Raw genomic sequence first — 17,065 nt, 5'->3', positions numbered from 1 at the left:
ATACGAACCAAAACCTCATGATCGTTCTCAGTGCTGCAAGTTTAAATTCACTACATATCGAACCCCTCCCTTTAAGACACATGGCAGCAGCAGGATCATACGGACTACGCGAGGCGAATTATTCATACTCTGTTACTACAACTGAACCCGACCCATAGTTGTCAACAAGTGTGACACTCGATGAACGAACATCTAGCTAGATACTGAGAGAAGGGCAGTCAGATTCTTTTTTATATTTAACACTGCTATTGGTCGCGTTTTCCAATTCTACTTACTTTTCAACTCATCACTCCTCCCCATGGGAGGAATATTCAAGCGAAAAACTTCTTCGTTCGGAGATTAAAGTAATGAAAACAAAAGGTGAACTATAAAATGAATGGAGCAGGAAAAACAGATGTAGGCAAATTGTAAGCATTTCGTCAGGGGTAAGGTAAGGTATTGTATTATAGAGACTTTAAACTTTTTCAGTTCATTCGTCTCTAGCCTTGAGAAAAGCCTTTGGAAAACTTTACTCTACTTCAGCACTACACCTCCTCCCTCTTGCCTTGAGGAAGGCACTGGATCCCTCGCCGTCCAGCTCGTCCAGCAATGATGTTGTCCAGTCGGTGTCCACGCAACGAATGCATTTCGTCACCTACTTCTTCTTCTTCTTCTTCTTCTTCAATGGCACTAACGTTCCTAGAGGAACTTTGCCGTCTCAACGTAGTATTACTTGCGTCATTTTTATTAGTACTTAGTTGAGATTTCTATGCCAAATAACACGCCTTGAATGCATTCTGAGTGGCAAGCTCTAGAATACGCGTGATCACAGTGCAAGTCGGATGAAATTTCTTTGACGAAAAATTCCCCCGACCAGAACGGGAATCGAACCCGAACACCCGGCATGTTAGTTATGACGCTAACCACTCGGCCACGGGAGCACGTCGTCACCTACACTACTAGCAATTTGTTAGGTGCCATTTCAAGATGGGCACCAATGGTAGTCGGTTCAGGACCACCCATCTTAAACATTTCGAAAAAAAGTACTTGTGATGTGGCCTCTATATTTCACGTTTATTACACTCATGAAACGCACCAACTGGTAGAAAACATAGCAAAGGATCTTACTAACAATTCGATTATGAATCGTCAAAAACAAATATTTTAGGTACTGAATGACAATTACAATTTATGGGACCAACGGACAAAATACTTGTTCTTGGAACCGCGACCTCAGCATTGAATTATTAGAAAAATCCCTATTAATATGTTTTCTGAAGGTTTGTATGTTTCATGAGTGTGATAAACCGACCCGTAAAATGTGAAAATTTATCGTCTTGGTGTTGTTGGTGGTTTAGGTTATAGGATTAAAATTTCCATTATCCATCTGTTTGTATATGTTTATTTGACATGGACTTCATGCTGATATTTTTTTCAAATAACAGAATGTATTTATTATTTGTCGCAAAAAATAACTTAATCATGTATATTTACAAAATAAATAATCATGCAACACTACATCTTGGGCACATCTTAGCATACTAATAGAAGGAATAGTATATACTCTAATATTTACAAGAAAAATAATAACAACTATTGCAACATCACATCACATCGGCTACAAATTTCATCATTTTCACACTCTAGCGCCTGCGTACAAATCCAGCATCCTTAAAGATTTTTGCGATACGGTCGCGTGGAATTTTATCAGCGGCCCGATCAAAAACGGGCATTTCCTTATCGCTGAACCAGGATTCTTTGGCGAGTGCTTCAGCAACGTGTGGATTATTGTATACCCTATTTTTGTACTCCGAAGGATAGTGGGCCTCGTTGATTGCGTTTTCTACCACCGCCGGGTGGGCAAGTGAAGCCTGGATAGAGGGGAAAGAAATAAGATGATAATTCAGCCACACCAGATTAGCATCCTGTAAACTTGTACCTCTTGCCGAGCCAGAGGAATAGGTTGACTCAAAAAGATTTGTGCGGAAGCACCAGCACACAGAATGGCGAAGATCAGAGTGTGTCCATTCATTGTGTTCTGTAAAAAAATGTTAAAAAAGGTACATGTGTTAAAATCTGTGAAACGATGAAACATTGAACTTTTTAACGCATAAGGAAGTGTAAGAAAGTCGGAAGTGAAATGACCATTTTTATAGCAAACCAACATAGTCAATAAAAACAGAGCAATTGGCAGTCCAAAGGAGTCATGCCCAGTGGATATAACGGGGGTGGTTATATAACCCATTTAACCATTCCAACTTTTTTTTAACAATTTTCTTGGTGTCGTGTACCAAAGACAATTTACAGTGTCATTGAGATGATTTCGTTTGTTTTGTTATCATTTGCTAACGATGTAGCGGGCACTAATAACCAAGGTCATGGTCAAAAATATATTTTACCACATGTATAATTCAAGATAAGAAAAGTTAGAACATATACGTTATATTTCCTCGGTTTGTCTTTGTTTTCTCCGCTTTCTATTTATAATATGAAGTGCATTTGAGGGATAATTACAATTTGTAACAGAACCAGTTCTTCAAACTTTGCATACTGGTGCATATGAATGGAATATTCATTATCTATAAGATAAATTGGTCAGTCCATACCGATATAGGGCAGCAGGTAGGATTATCATAAAAAACACTGATAAAACGTGAAACAAATAACTTCATATCGTGGAGTCTGCTCCCCCTCATCCTTGAAGTAGCCCTATACGTTTTTGCTTTGATGTTTTTCAATGAGTGAGCCAAGCAAGAAGTATCAAGACCAAAAATGTGATCATAAAACATCATAGTGTCGGGAAACATCTGACTTTCGAGAAGCTTGACAACTGTCTAGCACGAGAATGAGGAACACAACGCGAATGAGGATTTCAAACGTAAAGCAATGAGTTGTTCACTTAAAGCACCTGTTGTTGATCAGAGCAAGGTGGCATTCCATTCCGGTGTAGAAGGAAGTCTTCCAATATGTGTTATCCACACCGATTGCCCTATATCACACTATACAAACAGTAATTGAACTGAAGTAAGAAGTCAAGTATAGATGTTGAGAAAAAGCGTATTTTAATTTGTTTATACAAGCATTGCAAGGGTCGAGAACTTAAAATTATAAATTAACTTAATAATTTGCACGAGAATCCAAACCATCATACAGGGCAAATGAGAACAGTATTTTTTAAATTTTTGTTTCGGGACAGAATTGTCGATTTTTCAGACTTCTTAACTCCTTTCGGTTTCTCAATAGAACCATCTTGATGGCACACAATTGATGAAGTTGTTTTTTCCAACACAATTAATTCGGAACTTATCGAAGCATGAATGCGAGAGCGCAATGTATGTTATGAAGTTGATTGGAGGATATTTTTCGTTTGTATCATCAGAGTATTGGTTTAAATTACACGCGACCAAAATGAATGTGTTATTTTTGGATTTCTGTAAACATAAGGTTTGATGGATATGAACCTCCAGATTCATTTGTGTTTCCATCATGACAGATGCAGATAATCATGTTCTGTTGATTTAGATTGAACTAATCCATGCTGAATTCTCACCGTCGTTTATTTGCTTGCTCAAGCAATTCTTCAAGCAATTTTTAATGGATGTATCAATTTTGTTTTGGCGCCTACGAACTAAATCTTGACATGGTTGACTTTTAATGTTTAACTATCACGAATGTAAGCAATACTAATGAACCGATATTAGTAAACAACACATCGTCAGATTACTGTAGGTAGCATCACAGATTTTAAGAAGTAAGTTGCTCCATTTCACTATGAACAGGTCTGTATACGATCATGAGGTTGAACTAAACAATTTGGATAACACTCGGAATCTTTCGATAACATATGAACATATCACATTGTACTCACAAATTATTATTTTCTTATCACAGGCTAAACCGAAATATCCTTCCCCTAACGGTTGAAAGTTTGAATGCTAACTATCTTCTGACAAAACAAGTTGCGTTCTTTTATATAGATGTGCTCTATTTAGCAGAAAAGGAGCAACGAGTGCGAACGGTTTTATTATTGCTCAGGAACGCGCCTCCGTTATTGTGCCCGTAGCCAGGCAGCCTTATTATTTCTGTCTAAAGGTAGCCAGAGATGTAGTAGTGACGACAGCAACACCGTCATCACGTTAGCGTGTAAAATGATCATTCAGATGAGAAAAAAACTTCCGCTTGGGCTTGCTCCATCAACTACTGATACATGCTTCTCTTTCCCGTGCACAGATTGATCCACAGATTGAGCATATTCTGTATCCTTATCGACATTGTCAAACCGGTAAAAACGCTGTTATTCAAATGTTCACATTGTCACGAAATGATACTTACACGAATAAGGATTAGCTATTATTTTTACAATTCCACAACATTCAAAACACCAATCAGTCATTGAACAGCAAGTATTAATTGAATTTCGCTCGGATGCTGTGGTCGAACGTAGGTGCCATTCGTAGTGATCACAGATCCCGTACGCAGAACGTGATTGAAACCGTGTACATTGTGTTGGTGTGTTCTTCGTACATTCACCGCCGGGCGTTTTTATACTTCCACTAGTATACAGTTTATGTCAGCAATATGCGGCGTTAAACCGGAAGATAACAAACTGGTTACCGGAATATCAAGGTCGTAAGTCCATACAAGTGCAAAAATGAGCTCTGGACTAAAAATAAACGGATGATAGGGCGAGAACATGCAAGCTGAGAAATTTGTTCCTCGTCACGTGTCCGTCCATTGATGATTCCATCGATGTTCATGACACTATTTTTTTTGCGAAACTATCGAAAGTATCGAAGGTATTTTTTTGTATGAAATGCATTTAATTTTGGTAAATTCGACTCGATTTTTTATGCTTTCTCTTATTAATACAATAACGATGGGTCGAATATCAGCCTAATAACAGACCCTAAAGTAAAAATGAATTCTGAAACATTTTACAAAAATTATCTTTATTATATTGACTCGAATAGAATAAACTCAAAACAATTACTGTGTTATACCCAGTTAAGTCGAACTAACAGAAAGGAATCAGACAAGACAAAAAAGTATTAAACAAGATGGAGCATTGGCATACATGTCGGACCCGGTTATATACAAACTCGATTATATGTGATTCGATTGTATACAATTTTAGACTCGATTATATGCAGTTTGAAAAAAAAATGTTTTTTTTATACAGGTCGGACTCGATTATATATAGTCGACCATTTTTTTCAACAATTATTTTCAAATCCTATACATAATCGAATCTCAAGAAATTATGTATTGGATTAGAAAATTATTGTATTATTGTATCGATTATGTATTGGATTCGAAAATTAACGTTAAAAGTGAAATTGCGATTATATATAATCGAGTCGGACCTGTATTGCAAATATGACTTATTTCAAGAAAAAATGTAACTTTTCAACGTTAAGGTGAAATTTAAGTGGCTATTACATGTACAGTGGGGTAAAAATCGTGATTTTTGAAGATTTTGCTTGAATTTTCACCAGGAATTGTTTATACCGATATTGCAGCCAAATTAAGAAATATAGAGTTTGGGTGTCAAAGAATAAATTGTAGAGCGGTTGAAGAGCTTCAATTTAATTGATAGAAATAATCAAGTTTAATACAAATTTTTGGGATAAAAATAATAATAACACATTGACAATTTTTAACTTTTAAGTGTTTCGCTTCCAAAAGGTTATTTAAATCCACTAATTTCCACTAACTACTATAAACTGTAATTAATTTTCTCATCTTTTAAATGAAAGCAACATAATTGCCTTCCGGAGCGTACTTTTTAATATAGAGTTCGAGGCAACAGAGTCTCAAACAACAACAAAAAATTCTATAACTCTGTCATTGTTGAAATTCGAACATATTCGTAAAAGGATATATGATCGTCTATCACCTCCTGAGAGAATCTGGATAAATTTGTTTTTTCATATGAGAAAGGGGATTTAATCAAAAATCAAATCCTTCTTTTAAATTCAAAAAACGAAAAATACATGCATAAAAAACGAATAAATTTGTTTTTGACTCGATTATATACAGTATATAATCGAGTCCACCCTGTATTTGGATGTTGCTCAAATAATGCTTTAGTTTCGCTTTTGTCTCAAATTATTACCACCGGGTTGAGCAATATCGCTCCCTGGACTCTTTTCCTCTAGTTATATGGAAACTGATTATACCCACGCAATGATTAGAGGTTTGATTTCAATGCTAGGTTTTTGCTTGCATTTCACCGTGAATTGCATCCGTGTCCCAATATATTGTACATCATCCTAGTTAACCAACGCCAAATTTCCTACGCTTCCTGTTATTTTTCCATTTACTTTTCGGTTTAATGGTTGATCCTTTGAGACATCCGAAGAAAACGGGGAATTGTTCGATTTTTTCATGAATTCGTTTATTTTTACAGACACTCGTTAAACGTGGTTAAATTATCTGTCACCACTGGGCAGTCTCGCTGGTACATTTTCGAAATCCTCATCTGGTTTGTGATGAAAATCTAGGTTTTCTGTTCACAGCTTCCGAGTAGTAATACACATTAGTCATCTGTACTGGTAGATGCAAAAAATAAACTGGATATATTACTCAATCCTCAAATTGTTCATTTGTTGCCCTCGCTAATATTGGACTTTATGCTATCACTTTATGAAACTTAGAGATTTAATAAAATGTTTGTATCTCAAGATACAGTGGTAGACATTCGTTTAGCCGCACCCTATTTTTCCTCAATATTTTAAAAAATAAGTCAATTCGTTGTACAGTTTTGCTCATAAAAGATGATTATTGTTTATTTTCATTGAATTCATTCTAAAAAAAAGTATAAGTTCACTTTTTGTTTTCTAAGTAATTCAAATATGTGGAATCAGGGTGAACATTCGTTTAGCCGCATCCTAAAATTTCAATAAATGAAAATTTGTGCGGCAAATTTCGAGTCCAATCGGTAGCTAATATTTAGTATGTCCACCTCCATTTCGGATCACTTTGAAAACTCGATTTGGCATCGAGTCAGACAGCTTATAAAGTGTTGCCATATTGATTATAGCCCAACATTCCTGAATTACTGCCTTGAGACTGGAAATGTTGTCAAATTGTCATCCGTTTGCTTAGACCATCTCGGCCAAGATTCTCCATAGGTTCTCTATGGGATTGCAATCGACTGCCAGCAGGTCATTCAAGAAGCGGAATGTCCTTCTCGGCAAACCATGCATTCGATTGCTTGGAAACGTGGATCTATGCATAACTCTGCTGAAAAAACGACATCCTCGGTAGCGTTATTCTCAGTATGGCCAATCAAAACGTCTTCCAGTAATTGAAGATACTTTTCGGAGTTCATTCGGGTGAAAATGAAACATATGAGAAGCTTAATGTGATAGGAATCGGCAAACTTCCGCCCCCAAAGTTTCGCTTCGATCTCACGACATTTTTTTTCTGTATTATAGTGACTTTCAACTCATTTGGCTGGTTCGTCACTTTAACTTCCATTTTTGGAAGAATGTCGGGGGTGAGAATTGACCTTTAGCGCGAGAGGCATGGATGTTACCACTACGCCAGATCGGCTCCATCTCACGACACGCCGTTGACTTAAATTGTACCAATAGCAACTGTAACAGTCCGGACCATCCAAATTGAACTTTTTTCGCCGGAAAATACAACATTTCTCCATTCTAGTTTCCATTCCATGTATTGCCTGGCGAAAATGAGATGGTTCTGTTTATGGGTGGCGGTCAGTTTCGGCTTCCATTGAAGTTTCTTCCACATGATGTTTGGTGACTCATTCAAGATGCGCGCAATATGCTTCTTTGTTACTGGAACAACCGATTCTACCTCAATGTATGAGCAGGACATAGTTTCCTGGTTGCTTCGTGTCTTATTCGACCTTTCAGACGCAAAGTAACTTTGGTGTTCCCATTTGTTGATCGTTATATCCCATATTTCTGGCACTATTTAAAGAAATTCCGTACCACTTTCTCAGATAGACCAATTTTTGTTACGATCGAGCGATTAGAAAACTTTTGTTCACTGAATATCTTTATTATTTTCCGCCCCTCTTCCGTCAATAGAATACCTTTCGCCATTCCTTCAGATTCTACGTAAATCACTAATCTGACCAACTTCTTACGTTGCATATCTAATATTTATCTTGTAAATTGAACATTCCCAAGTATTTTTTCAAAAAACACAGATAAAGGCTTGGTGATTATGCGAAAACTCGATTTTTAAGCCCTGCGGCTAAACGTATGTCTCGGAAAAAAACGACGTTTGAATGTTTAGATCCACCGATGCCACCTTGTGTGTGTGATTGTGACGCACGTCCTTTCAATAAAAGTGACTTAAATATAATATCACTACAGCAAAGAAGTATCCCGATAAAAAAAAAACATTCCTTGTTGTTTTGTAAGTGTATCAAGTTTTTTTTCCAAGTGCGGCTAAACGAATGTCTATCACTTTATACGAAAATACGCTCGACGGTTGCCTAGTAGTGAGGTAGTGAGAAACGCAAGCAAACCGTCATTTTTTTCAGGCAACAGGTTTTTGTCCACCAATCCAGCATATTATTTTGTTTTCTTCAATAATAGTTTGCCTCTGGAGCAATTTCACTTTTAGGGCACGGAATTCGTTCTACAGTTCTTGTAAATTCCCATCGTAGAAACCAGGAAACGCTTCCAATACAACATTGAACATCAATCGATCGATGATAAACCCTTTCAGTACCGACGAAAAGAACACGTCTAAGCGAAGAACACCGGGCCGAATCGGCGAATTTGCAGAGGTTTGCAAAAATACTCGTAAAAACGAAAGTAGAAGTAATATTTACAAAATATAAAAAGCAGCATATTCGGAAATAAAGGGAGAATAAAACGATACGAATTGTGTTTCATTGTTTGTTGAAAATCATAAGAATAACATGAACATAAGACATAACAAAAATTGTACAAAAGTGATTTCTCTTTTTCAAATGGTAATTGCACATAAAAAAGTCATCATTTGGTCATAGCTATATACATCTTTTAGTATAATGTATAGACATTGAATTTTGCAATCATTTGCAATACAATAACAGAAGGCAGATAATAAAACGGAAGGATAACGCTATGATGCACGGCAAGCGTCAGACAGATTTACTACACAAGTGGTAATACGTCACAAAAAAATGTTAGTGTTATTATAGATATTTATAGTTAGTTTCCTGGCCACTAAAAATATGTAATATTTCTTTACTTTTACTTACACGAGCAATTTATTAGCCGATGTCGATTGGCGTAATGTGGACGCGTCTTAACTTATACAGACCCGCGACACTAATCAACATAAAATATAATAAAAAGTTAAATCTAAAAACCATTTTTTCACTTGTTTTGCATTGAATATGAACCATTTTAACATTTTATAAAATTATTTTGAAACACAGACCTCTTGTGATGAGTACAATAAGGCCCCAACGGAGGCGCAACGATTTATCGTCGTTGGTATTTTTGGCAAGTGCCCCGAACGACGATATATCTACTACTAAAAGGGTTAATATTTACGCTGGGCATTTCCGAAGCGAAATCTATTCCTCATTTGAGCGTTAATAATTCTTTTCCGCTAAACGAAGTATTATGAGAATCACTTTATTCGAAAGATAAAATGTCTAAGAGTCACAATCTGGTTAATCATTAACCCGAAAACTTGTTTTAGTAGCTTGAAAGTTACTTTGAAAACAGGCTATTGAAATAACAAAAATCTGTATATAAACCTGTGCTCGGTCGATAATCCACTCTTAGGAAATCCGCTCAGTTATGATCCTGTAGTGGTTGGAGCATGTTCAATCCAGTAACTATTTTGCTACCAATCTGAAGTGGAAAACGATGTAATAGTTTTGTTCAAAGCGGATGTCCTATTGCAACTACAAATTGTGCCATTGACGATAGATAATGCTGTCCGCATTAAGGCCGTTTTATATTATCCAGCACGTAGCGTAAACGGCACGTACCGACACGGGCAGACAAATACATGATGTATTCATATTATCAGGCATAGCAACTTCTCTGTACGGACCGGAAGTGCTGACGGAGCGGAGAAGTTTGTTTTCGTAGCGGGAGAGTAAATTCGCGTTGACGAAATCGAGCCAAGCGTAGCTACTGGTGATTGAACCGTTGTCGTACCGAAGAGCGACGCACGCACCCTACCACGAACTTCGACGTTTGATTTGTATGTATGGTGCTACTTGCCAGTGAAGTTCGTGACCGGCACCGGCAAAATATTCTTTTCGAGAATCCCTTCATGCATTTGTCTGAAACGTGCTGTGTATGCCTGGAGCCGTTCCGCTATATACACGCATATACATATGAAACACACGCAATAATATTTGTCTTGCATGAAACGTGTCATGCTGGTTACGCTACGTGCCTGATAGTATAATATTTACTTTATATGAAATGTTTCATCACGGGTTGGAGTAGAGAATTTATAATATATATTCAATATGCGTAGTGAATACACACAATCGAAATTGACGCGAAACGAAGAAGTAAAACAGTCATTTTCATCCTTTATGGCGGGTTTACATTACATAGGTGGATTTATTCACCCGAAAATATATGTAAACGGGTAAGAATATATATGATACACTTCTTCGAGGTATATATGTATAGAATGTATAGAATAAATTCAGGCATATGTAAACGCTGGTGAATTTCTCACTGGTGAGAAATCACTAAAGTTGGATGCAGTTCTACTTCAGGTGAATACATTGACCGAGAATTTGAACATATTCATTATATAAGTTCGCGCTAGTGTAAAGGTTGATGCGATTTCTATAAATCTCATCATATTTCTTCACATGAATATATCACTAGTCTAAACCTACCCTTAGTCTCGAAATTGTCAAGCCCTGGTCAGGGCAACTTCATTCTACGATATCACAAACTGTGCCAACAATTCATGTACCAAAATGTACGCAAAGGTAGGGAGCGAATGGCTGCATTCCTACGACATAATAAACAGAAGCGGAATGAGGAAGAATACATTCTCTTGCGAGACGCTATCATGAACAACACAGCTTTTATATTGCCAGACCAAAGCTCAATGCATTGTCATGTCATTACAACCCGTGTGTTCAAATAAAAAATGAAGTCTTCGATGAGCTTCTATATAACACATAATCGGTTCCACACGATGCTGCATGTATAGGATTGAATGGCAAAAGTGAGGATTATCTCATACACACATTGTTGGTTTGATTAGTGGACATAAAGGCGCGTCCACATTATGCCGAATGATGCCGATCGGCCTGTACCAGGCGGCATATTCGGTTCGTTATGAAATGTGGACGCCCCATCGGGTGCACGAAGCCGAAGTCCCATCGGATGCACGAAGCCGTCACGAACACACGAAGCACTATGTCGTCAACTTCGTTTTGTTTGGTTCGACTTTCTCGAACCGGACCCACTTGTTTCGGGTTGGGTTCGGTTTGATTCGAGTCGGTTTTCGGCACGTCGGCAAGCCCGGGCGGTACGTCCACATTTAGCCTGTACCAGGCGGCATATTCGGTTCGTTATGAAATGTGGACGCCCCATCGGGTGCACGAAGCCGAAGTCCCATCGGATGCTCGAAGCCGTCACGAACACACGAAGCACTATGTCGTCAACTTCGTTTTGTTTTGGTTCGACTTTCTCGAACCGGACCCACTTGTTTCGGGTTGGGTTCGGTTTGATTCGAGTCGGTTTTCGGCACGTCGGCAAGCCCGGGCGGTACGTCCACATTTAGCCGACTTTACCGGGCGGCCAAGACCGATTGGCGTAATGTGGACGCGTCTTGAAATCCCATCGCAACTTTGCATTCTGTACGTATCGCAATTTTGCATTCTGTAGTCCGTTCGTCTCAAGTGCAATCGGGTTGTGAAAATGTTGCAACTTTACCATGCAATTCGACATACACGAAGTGAGCTTCGTGTTCCATTTCTGTGCAACGAAAATGGTAATGGATTTTCAGGTGGAATAAACACGCTTTTAAAACAAAAACTACGGATGAAAATTAGCTCTCCAGCATCGAATATGTGTTATATGTATCAGAGTATTTCAGAGTGTTAGTGTATAAACCTTGAACGAAAATTTTGTCTGAAATTCTGTCTGATTTTATATTATGAATAAAGCTTTGACGGAAATGCAAGGAAATTAATAGAAAACTAATTAACACATTGACTGCCATTGTTGAGTCTCCATAGGTTCCCCACAGGCCATCTTTCTCCCACCACAATAATGCTCTTGAACTCAGTGGTAATCGAGTTCACCGGTGAACTCATGGCCCAATGGGAACTAACTTCCGAGTTCACCGGTGAACTCATGGTAGTAAATGTTTTAAGTTAGGGTCAGGTCTATGTATTCTAAGTATTCAAATTACATCGAGCAAGACTTTTTTTGTATATTCCACATTTTTACATTCATTGAGATGAGAAAATGAATGGTTTTTGCACTATATTCACTAGAAATAATTTATATGTCAGAGCAACGTTTGCTGGGTCAGTTAGTTTGATGTTATAAAAATTTAAATTATTTTCGCATGACGGCATTGTAGTTTGTAAAACTTTTTGTATATCCGATGCGATGTTTTACGCTGAAGAAATGCAATTAGATACGTTACACTGAACAGGTAACTATCTTTATGGGCAAATTGGAATGTCATAAGCGCACGAGTTAATAAACGATTTTATTCAGCAATGCAAATCCGAAATGGCCGTCGCCATAAAATGACGATATTTTTCTTCAAAACCTGATCAATTCTTCTTCTTCTTCTTCTTAAATGGCACTAACGTTCCTAGAGGAACTTCGCCGTCTCACCGAAGTATTATACTTGCGTGTTTTTTTTAGTAGAGTTAAGATTTCTATGCCAAATTACACGCCTTCAATGCATTCTGAGTGGCAAGCACTAGAATACTCGTGACCACAGTGCAAGCCGGAAGAAATTTGTGTGAAGAAAAATTTCCCCGAGCAGAACGGGAATCGAACCCGAACCCCCGGCATGTTAAGTTTGACGCTAACCACTTGGTTTGACACTAACACGCTAACCAAGGGTGCACCACCCCATCAATATGGGTATCAAATAAAAGGGCTTGACTAGTAGAACACATGAAAATGTAAATCCAAAATGATCGTCATTACAAAATGGTGATGTTTTTTTTCCCAAAATCTCATCAATGTGGGTATCAAGAACTTGACTACTAAAACACAGTAGATCATGAAAAAAAACAAATCCAAGTTGGCCGCAGTCACAAAACGGACAATTACTTTTTCCTTCCATCTCCCGCATATGGGTATCAAATTAAAGATCCCTTTCCTTTTGATGATTTGTTTTTGAATTTTGCAACCACCGTTGTTTTTTTTTGTCGTTATAATTATTCGTACTCTATGATATCAATAATCCAGTTTGGCTGCCGCTATGATTTTTTTCAGAATTCAATTTTAAATTTTAAATTTATTACAGTGCATACATAGATACAGTGGAACCCCGATTATACCCCGGATTATACTACCTCCAACGAAACCCATCCCTTTGCGTTGCGTTCAACATTTTTATAAATCAAGGTACACTAGAACCCCGATTATCCGTAGAATAGTCGGGCAAACTCATCTCGAATAACGAAAATCGCGGATAATGCACTAAAAGACTAAAAATGAGGTACAGACACGAAAAAAAGTGTTTCAGCATGAAAACTATGCTTTATTAATGGATTATTTACTATTGACCAAGTTCGAGCAACGTGCCTGTGCACGTTCCCATCGAACTTTGCAATTGGTGAAGAATTCTATCGAGAAGGCAGCCCGCGTACATCTACTTGCAACAATCCGTGCAGCGATTGCCTATGGGCCAAGAGTTTAGGACTTTGCGTAAAAAAGAGAAGAGGACTATTTCGGATCATTTCGCCAAAAATACTAATTTTAGATACTTTTATACCTTCAATAAAAAATTTAGCGCTTTATCTCGTTTTGTTTTCGAGTTATGAATTTACAAACGACTGACTGAGCTAATGATTATACTAGGGAAGAATAATAATAATTCTTTACGGTCGTATGCTTGCTCTCAGTCACTAAACCTTTTTACTGTTATGGTCGTAGACAGAAACCTGATCGAAGACATCTTGTTCACAAATTAATACGGACCTTCTAACGGCGTAGGAAGATAAGAGGAATCAATTCTTTCTAGAGAAATTAATTCCGAAGAGTATGACACGCATAACAACAATTAGTACGACCACAAAGAGTTAAAACTGGAGAAAATTATCCTGAATGTAAGAAAAATAATGAAATATCTTGTTTAGAAGCTCCCGAAACTCAATTGACGCACTGTGTATGTTTAGTGTGAACAATGAACTAATTTTTATATGTTAAGCTAATTTATTTTTATATATTACAAATAGGGTAAATGATCTTGGTTTGTCCAGTCGAAAATATGATCATGGTTTGCCCACTTTTTTGAATGCTCTAATTCAGCGCTCCTGTGTCAAATAAGGCCTTCGAATGTTTCGAAACATATAAATATATAAATGAAATTGCCTTTTACATGATTTATAGTAGTTTGATAGTATATTTTTACGAAATCACATGTTTTAAAGGATTATAAAATACACCTTCTATTTGTGTCAATGCGCCCCTCATTCGAGCTAACTTTTAATCGATCACCAGATGATTATTTGACACGTATTCAGACCTTTTCTGGATTACAACACTTATAAATATTGTAAACATCATGCTTGCTCACCATTTGTATCGGATTTACATAGCTAAACCATTAAATTAACGCATTTTGATGAACTCAATTCTGATCATGAATTGTCCAATTCAATAATGTTGTTTTGTCCACATGATTTCTATGGCAACCGCTTGGCGCGCTGCAGTTTGTTTATGTTTGTTTATGGTGTGCTTCGCGCATAGCAGAAGTATGGTTTTTCTGTGTTGATTGTGTTGAGGTGAACACTTCTAAAATGCCCAAGAAAAGGCGATATTCTGAAGAAAGCTTAAATTATGAATGAATCAATATGATCACAGTAAACTCAAGCAATGATAAATGCAACATCTAATTGTGAATTCGAATGTTTTCATTCAAAAATGGAGATTTCTGAAACCGGACAAACCATGATCATTTTTTTTGGGCAAACCATGATCAGAGGTGGTCAAACCATGATCATAATTCTTCTTTAAGGAAAATCGTTAAAAAACATAAAAATTTGAATAATTTCAACACCTTATGGTAGTATTAGCAACTAGAGACTTGGGGCTTTTCAACAAACCCAAACTCGTATCGATTATGTGTGATTTTCATGAAGAAAAATCGATTTGCATTTACTAGTTGCGTAAAAACACCCCAAATTGGACAAACCAAGATCATTTACCCTATGCATGTATAGTCATAATACCCGATTATCTAAATTATATTTTTGTTTACTTATGCATCACTACACTGGAGACTACTCATACCACGACAGAGTTCAACATAAAAGTTCAATCAACTGATTTGCAAATACCACGCTGCCTATGTTGATTGATTGATTCTTTGTTTTTGAGAGACTTTATACTTTGCAGTTCATTCGCCTCTAGCTGCCTATGTTTCTATGCAATTTAATGTGGTTGTTGTGCGTCATTTTAACAGTTGGAAAGGGTTCGCAACGAAGCGGATTGAAAGTAAGTTATAACAACACTAACTGTTTTTATTCAAGATCATTACCGAGGTCAGCAGGTTGCATCGAGAGGTGTGATACATGCTCGCGTGTCGAATGTGATGCAAAATCAAACACATTAAAGCTCCGCGTCTGAATAGCGGTTTTACCATTAGCAGTAGAACTAGCACCACCGACTTCCTCATGAGTAATCTTATTGTGATAGGAATGTTCTCTCATTTTATTTTTGTTCGAGCCGGAACAATTTGTTCGCAAGGAATAGAGGATTTGTTTGCAAGAACATTTGTGGAAAAATATGAATGTTTGAAGGGAAATAACATAAAATGCTTGTAGTTTGCACATTTTGTGTTTCAAGTTGAGTGAAATAAATTCGCATTGCTCAAGAGAACAACCAAACATTCAAACTGAAATTTATGTTACCACCATGTGAATGTAAATCGTTCTATGAATCCAATTGAAATTCCGCTTGAGAACAAATGAAAACATACCAAATATCTAAAACTAGCGAAGCATTTCATACACTTCGAGTTAGAAAAAGTATATATGAGAGAAACGATTTCTAGTTGCAATTAATAAGTTATCCTCCAAGAAATATTTTCTAAACCAATATTGATTTTCTATGTGATAATGATGTGATAATAATCATTTATTACAGAGGTACTTGCCACAATTTTTAAATCGTCACTATGTATCGAATCGCGTTACAAGCAATATCAATGTTCTCATATGTTTTTCTAAAACTGACACTTTTACACGGATAGATAAAAAAGAAAAAAACAAATTGTAGGGTAAGTGGGGGTAATTTCGACTTCCTAAGCAATTCGCCTAATATTTCCAAATTAATACGGTCTAAATGAAAAAAGTCCCATTGTACACGAAGCTATGTTGGTTTTCTTTTTTCAATCAATAATATTTAATCATATGTCAAGCTTCAAACTACCAAATATATAATAAATCAAAAGCGATGATTTTTGGACATTAACATTCTATGTGGGGTGATTTGGACAGTCTGTGGAGTGATTTGAGCATGTGTGTGTTTCATTAAAAGAACATACTTATGTTTATGTTAAGTAACTTAGAATAAAATTTCAATCAGCAGCTGTGTTCTGGGATTGATACCAGGTATCTTGGCCAGGAGCCAGACCAGAAAAATTTCGTTGAGATCATGCAATTCCTTTTTCGACGGCTAAATTTTATTGTTGAAAAGCATGGCGTTACCCAACATATAGCATACCTTAGATATTCGGAAACAATGATTGTTGCATGTGACATTTTAGACGCTCCATAAATGCACCAAATCAATCTCTTCTGGCTGAGCGAGTTTTGAGATTGAACGAATGAGTAAACTTATTTTTTTCATCCAATTCAAATGCTATTTCCCGGGAATCATGTGACGTCAAACCATATAGCTGATTTTGAAGGTCGAGCATATGA

General features: G+C 37.0%; 1 protein-coding gene across 4 annotated transcripts; it reads right to left on the bottom strand.

Moving 5' to 3' along the window:
• Positions 1-1,451: 1,451 nt before the first annotated feature.
• Positions 1,452-16,351, bottom strand: LOC129776731 (uncharacterized). 4 transcript variants are annotated; one of them, XM_055782550.1, is made up of 3 exons: positions 16,297-16,351; positions 1,919-2,017; positions 1,452-1,850 (listed from the first exon to the last, which is right to left on the bottom strand). In XM_055782550.1, exons 2-3 carry the CDS (start codon positions 2,009-2,011, stop codon positions 1,623-1,625), a joined length of 321 nt encoding a protein of 106 aa, XP_055638525.1. In that variant the 5' UTR covers positions 2,012-2,017; positions 16,297-16,351; the 3' UTR covers positions 1,452-1,622. The 4 variants fall into 4 exon arrangements, with proteins under 4 accessions (XP_055638525.1, XP_055638523.1, XP_055638522.1 ...); XM_055782548.1 differs by lacking the exon at positions 16,297-16,351 and adding an exon at positions 4,312-4,468; XM_055782547.1 differs by lacking the exon at positions 16,297-16,351 and adding an exon at positions 3,848-4,233.
• Positions 16,352-17,065: the final 714 nt, after the last annotated feature.

This window comes from Toxorhynchites rutilus, chromosome 3 (assembly GCF_029784135.1).
Source record: "Toxorhynchites rutilus septentrionalis strain SRP chromosome 3, ASM2978413v1, whole genome shotgun sequence".
Lineage (NCBI taxonomy): Eukaryota > Metazoa > Arthropoda > Insecta > Diptera > Culicidae > Toxorhynchites > Toxorhynchites rutilus.
Note: the sequence above shows the minus strand (reverse complement) of the source record. Positions and strands in the feature narration are given on the sequence as shown.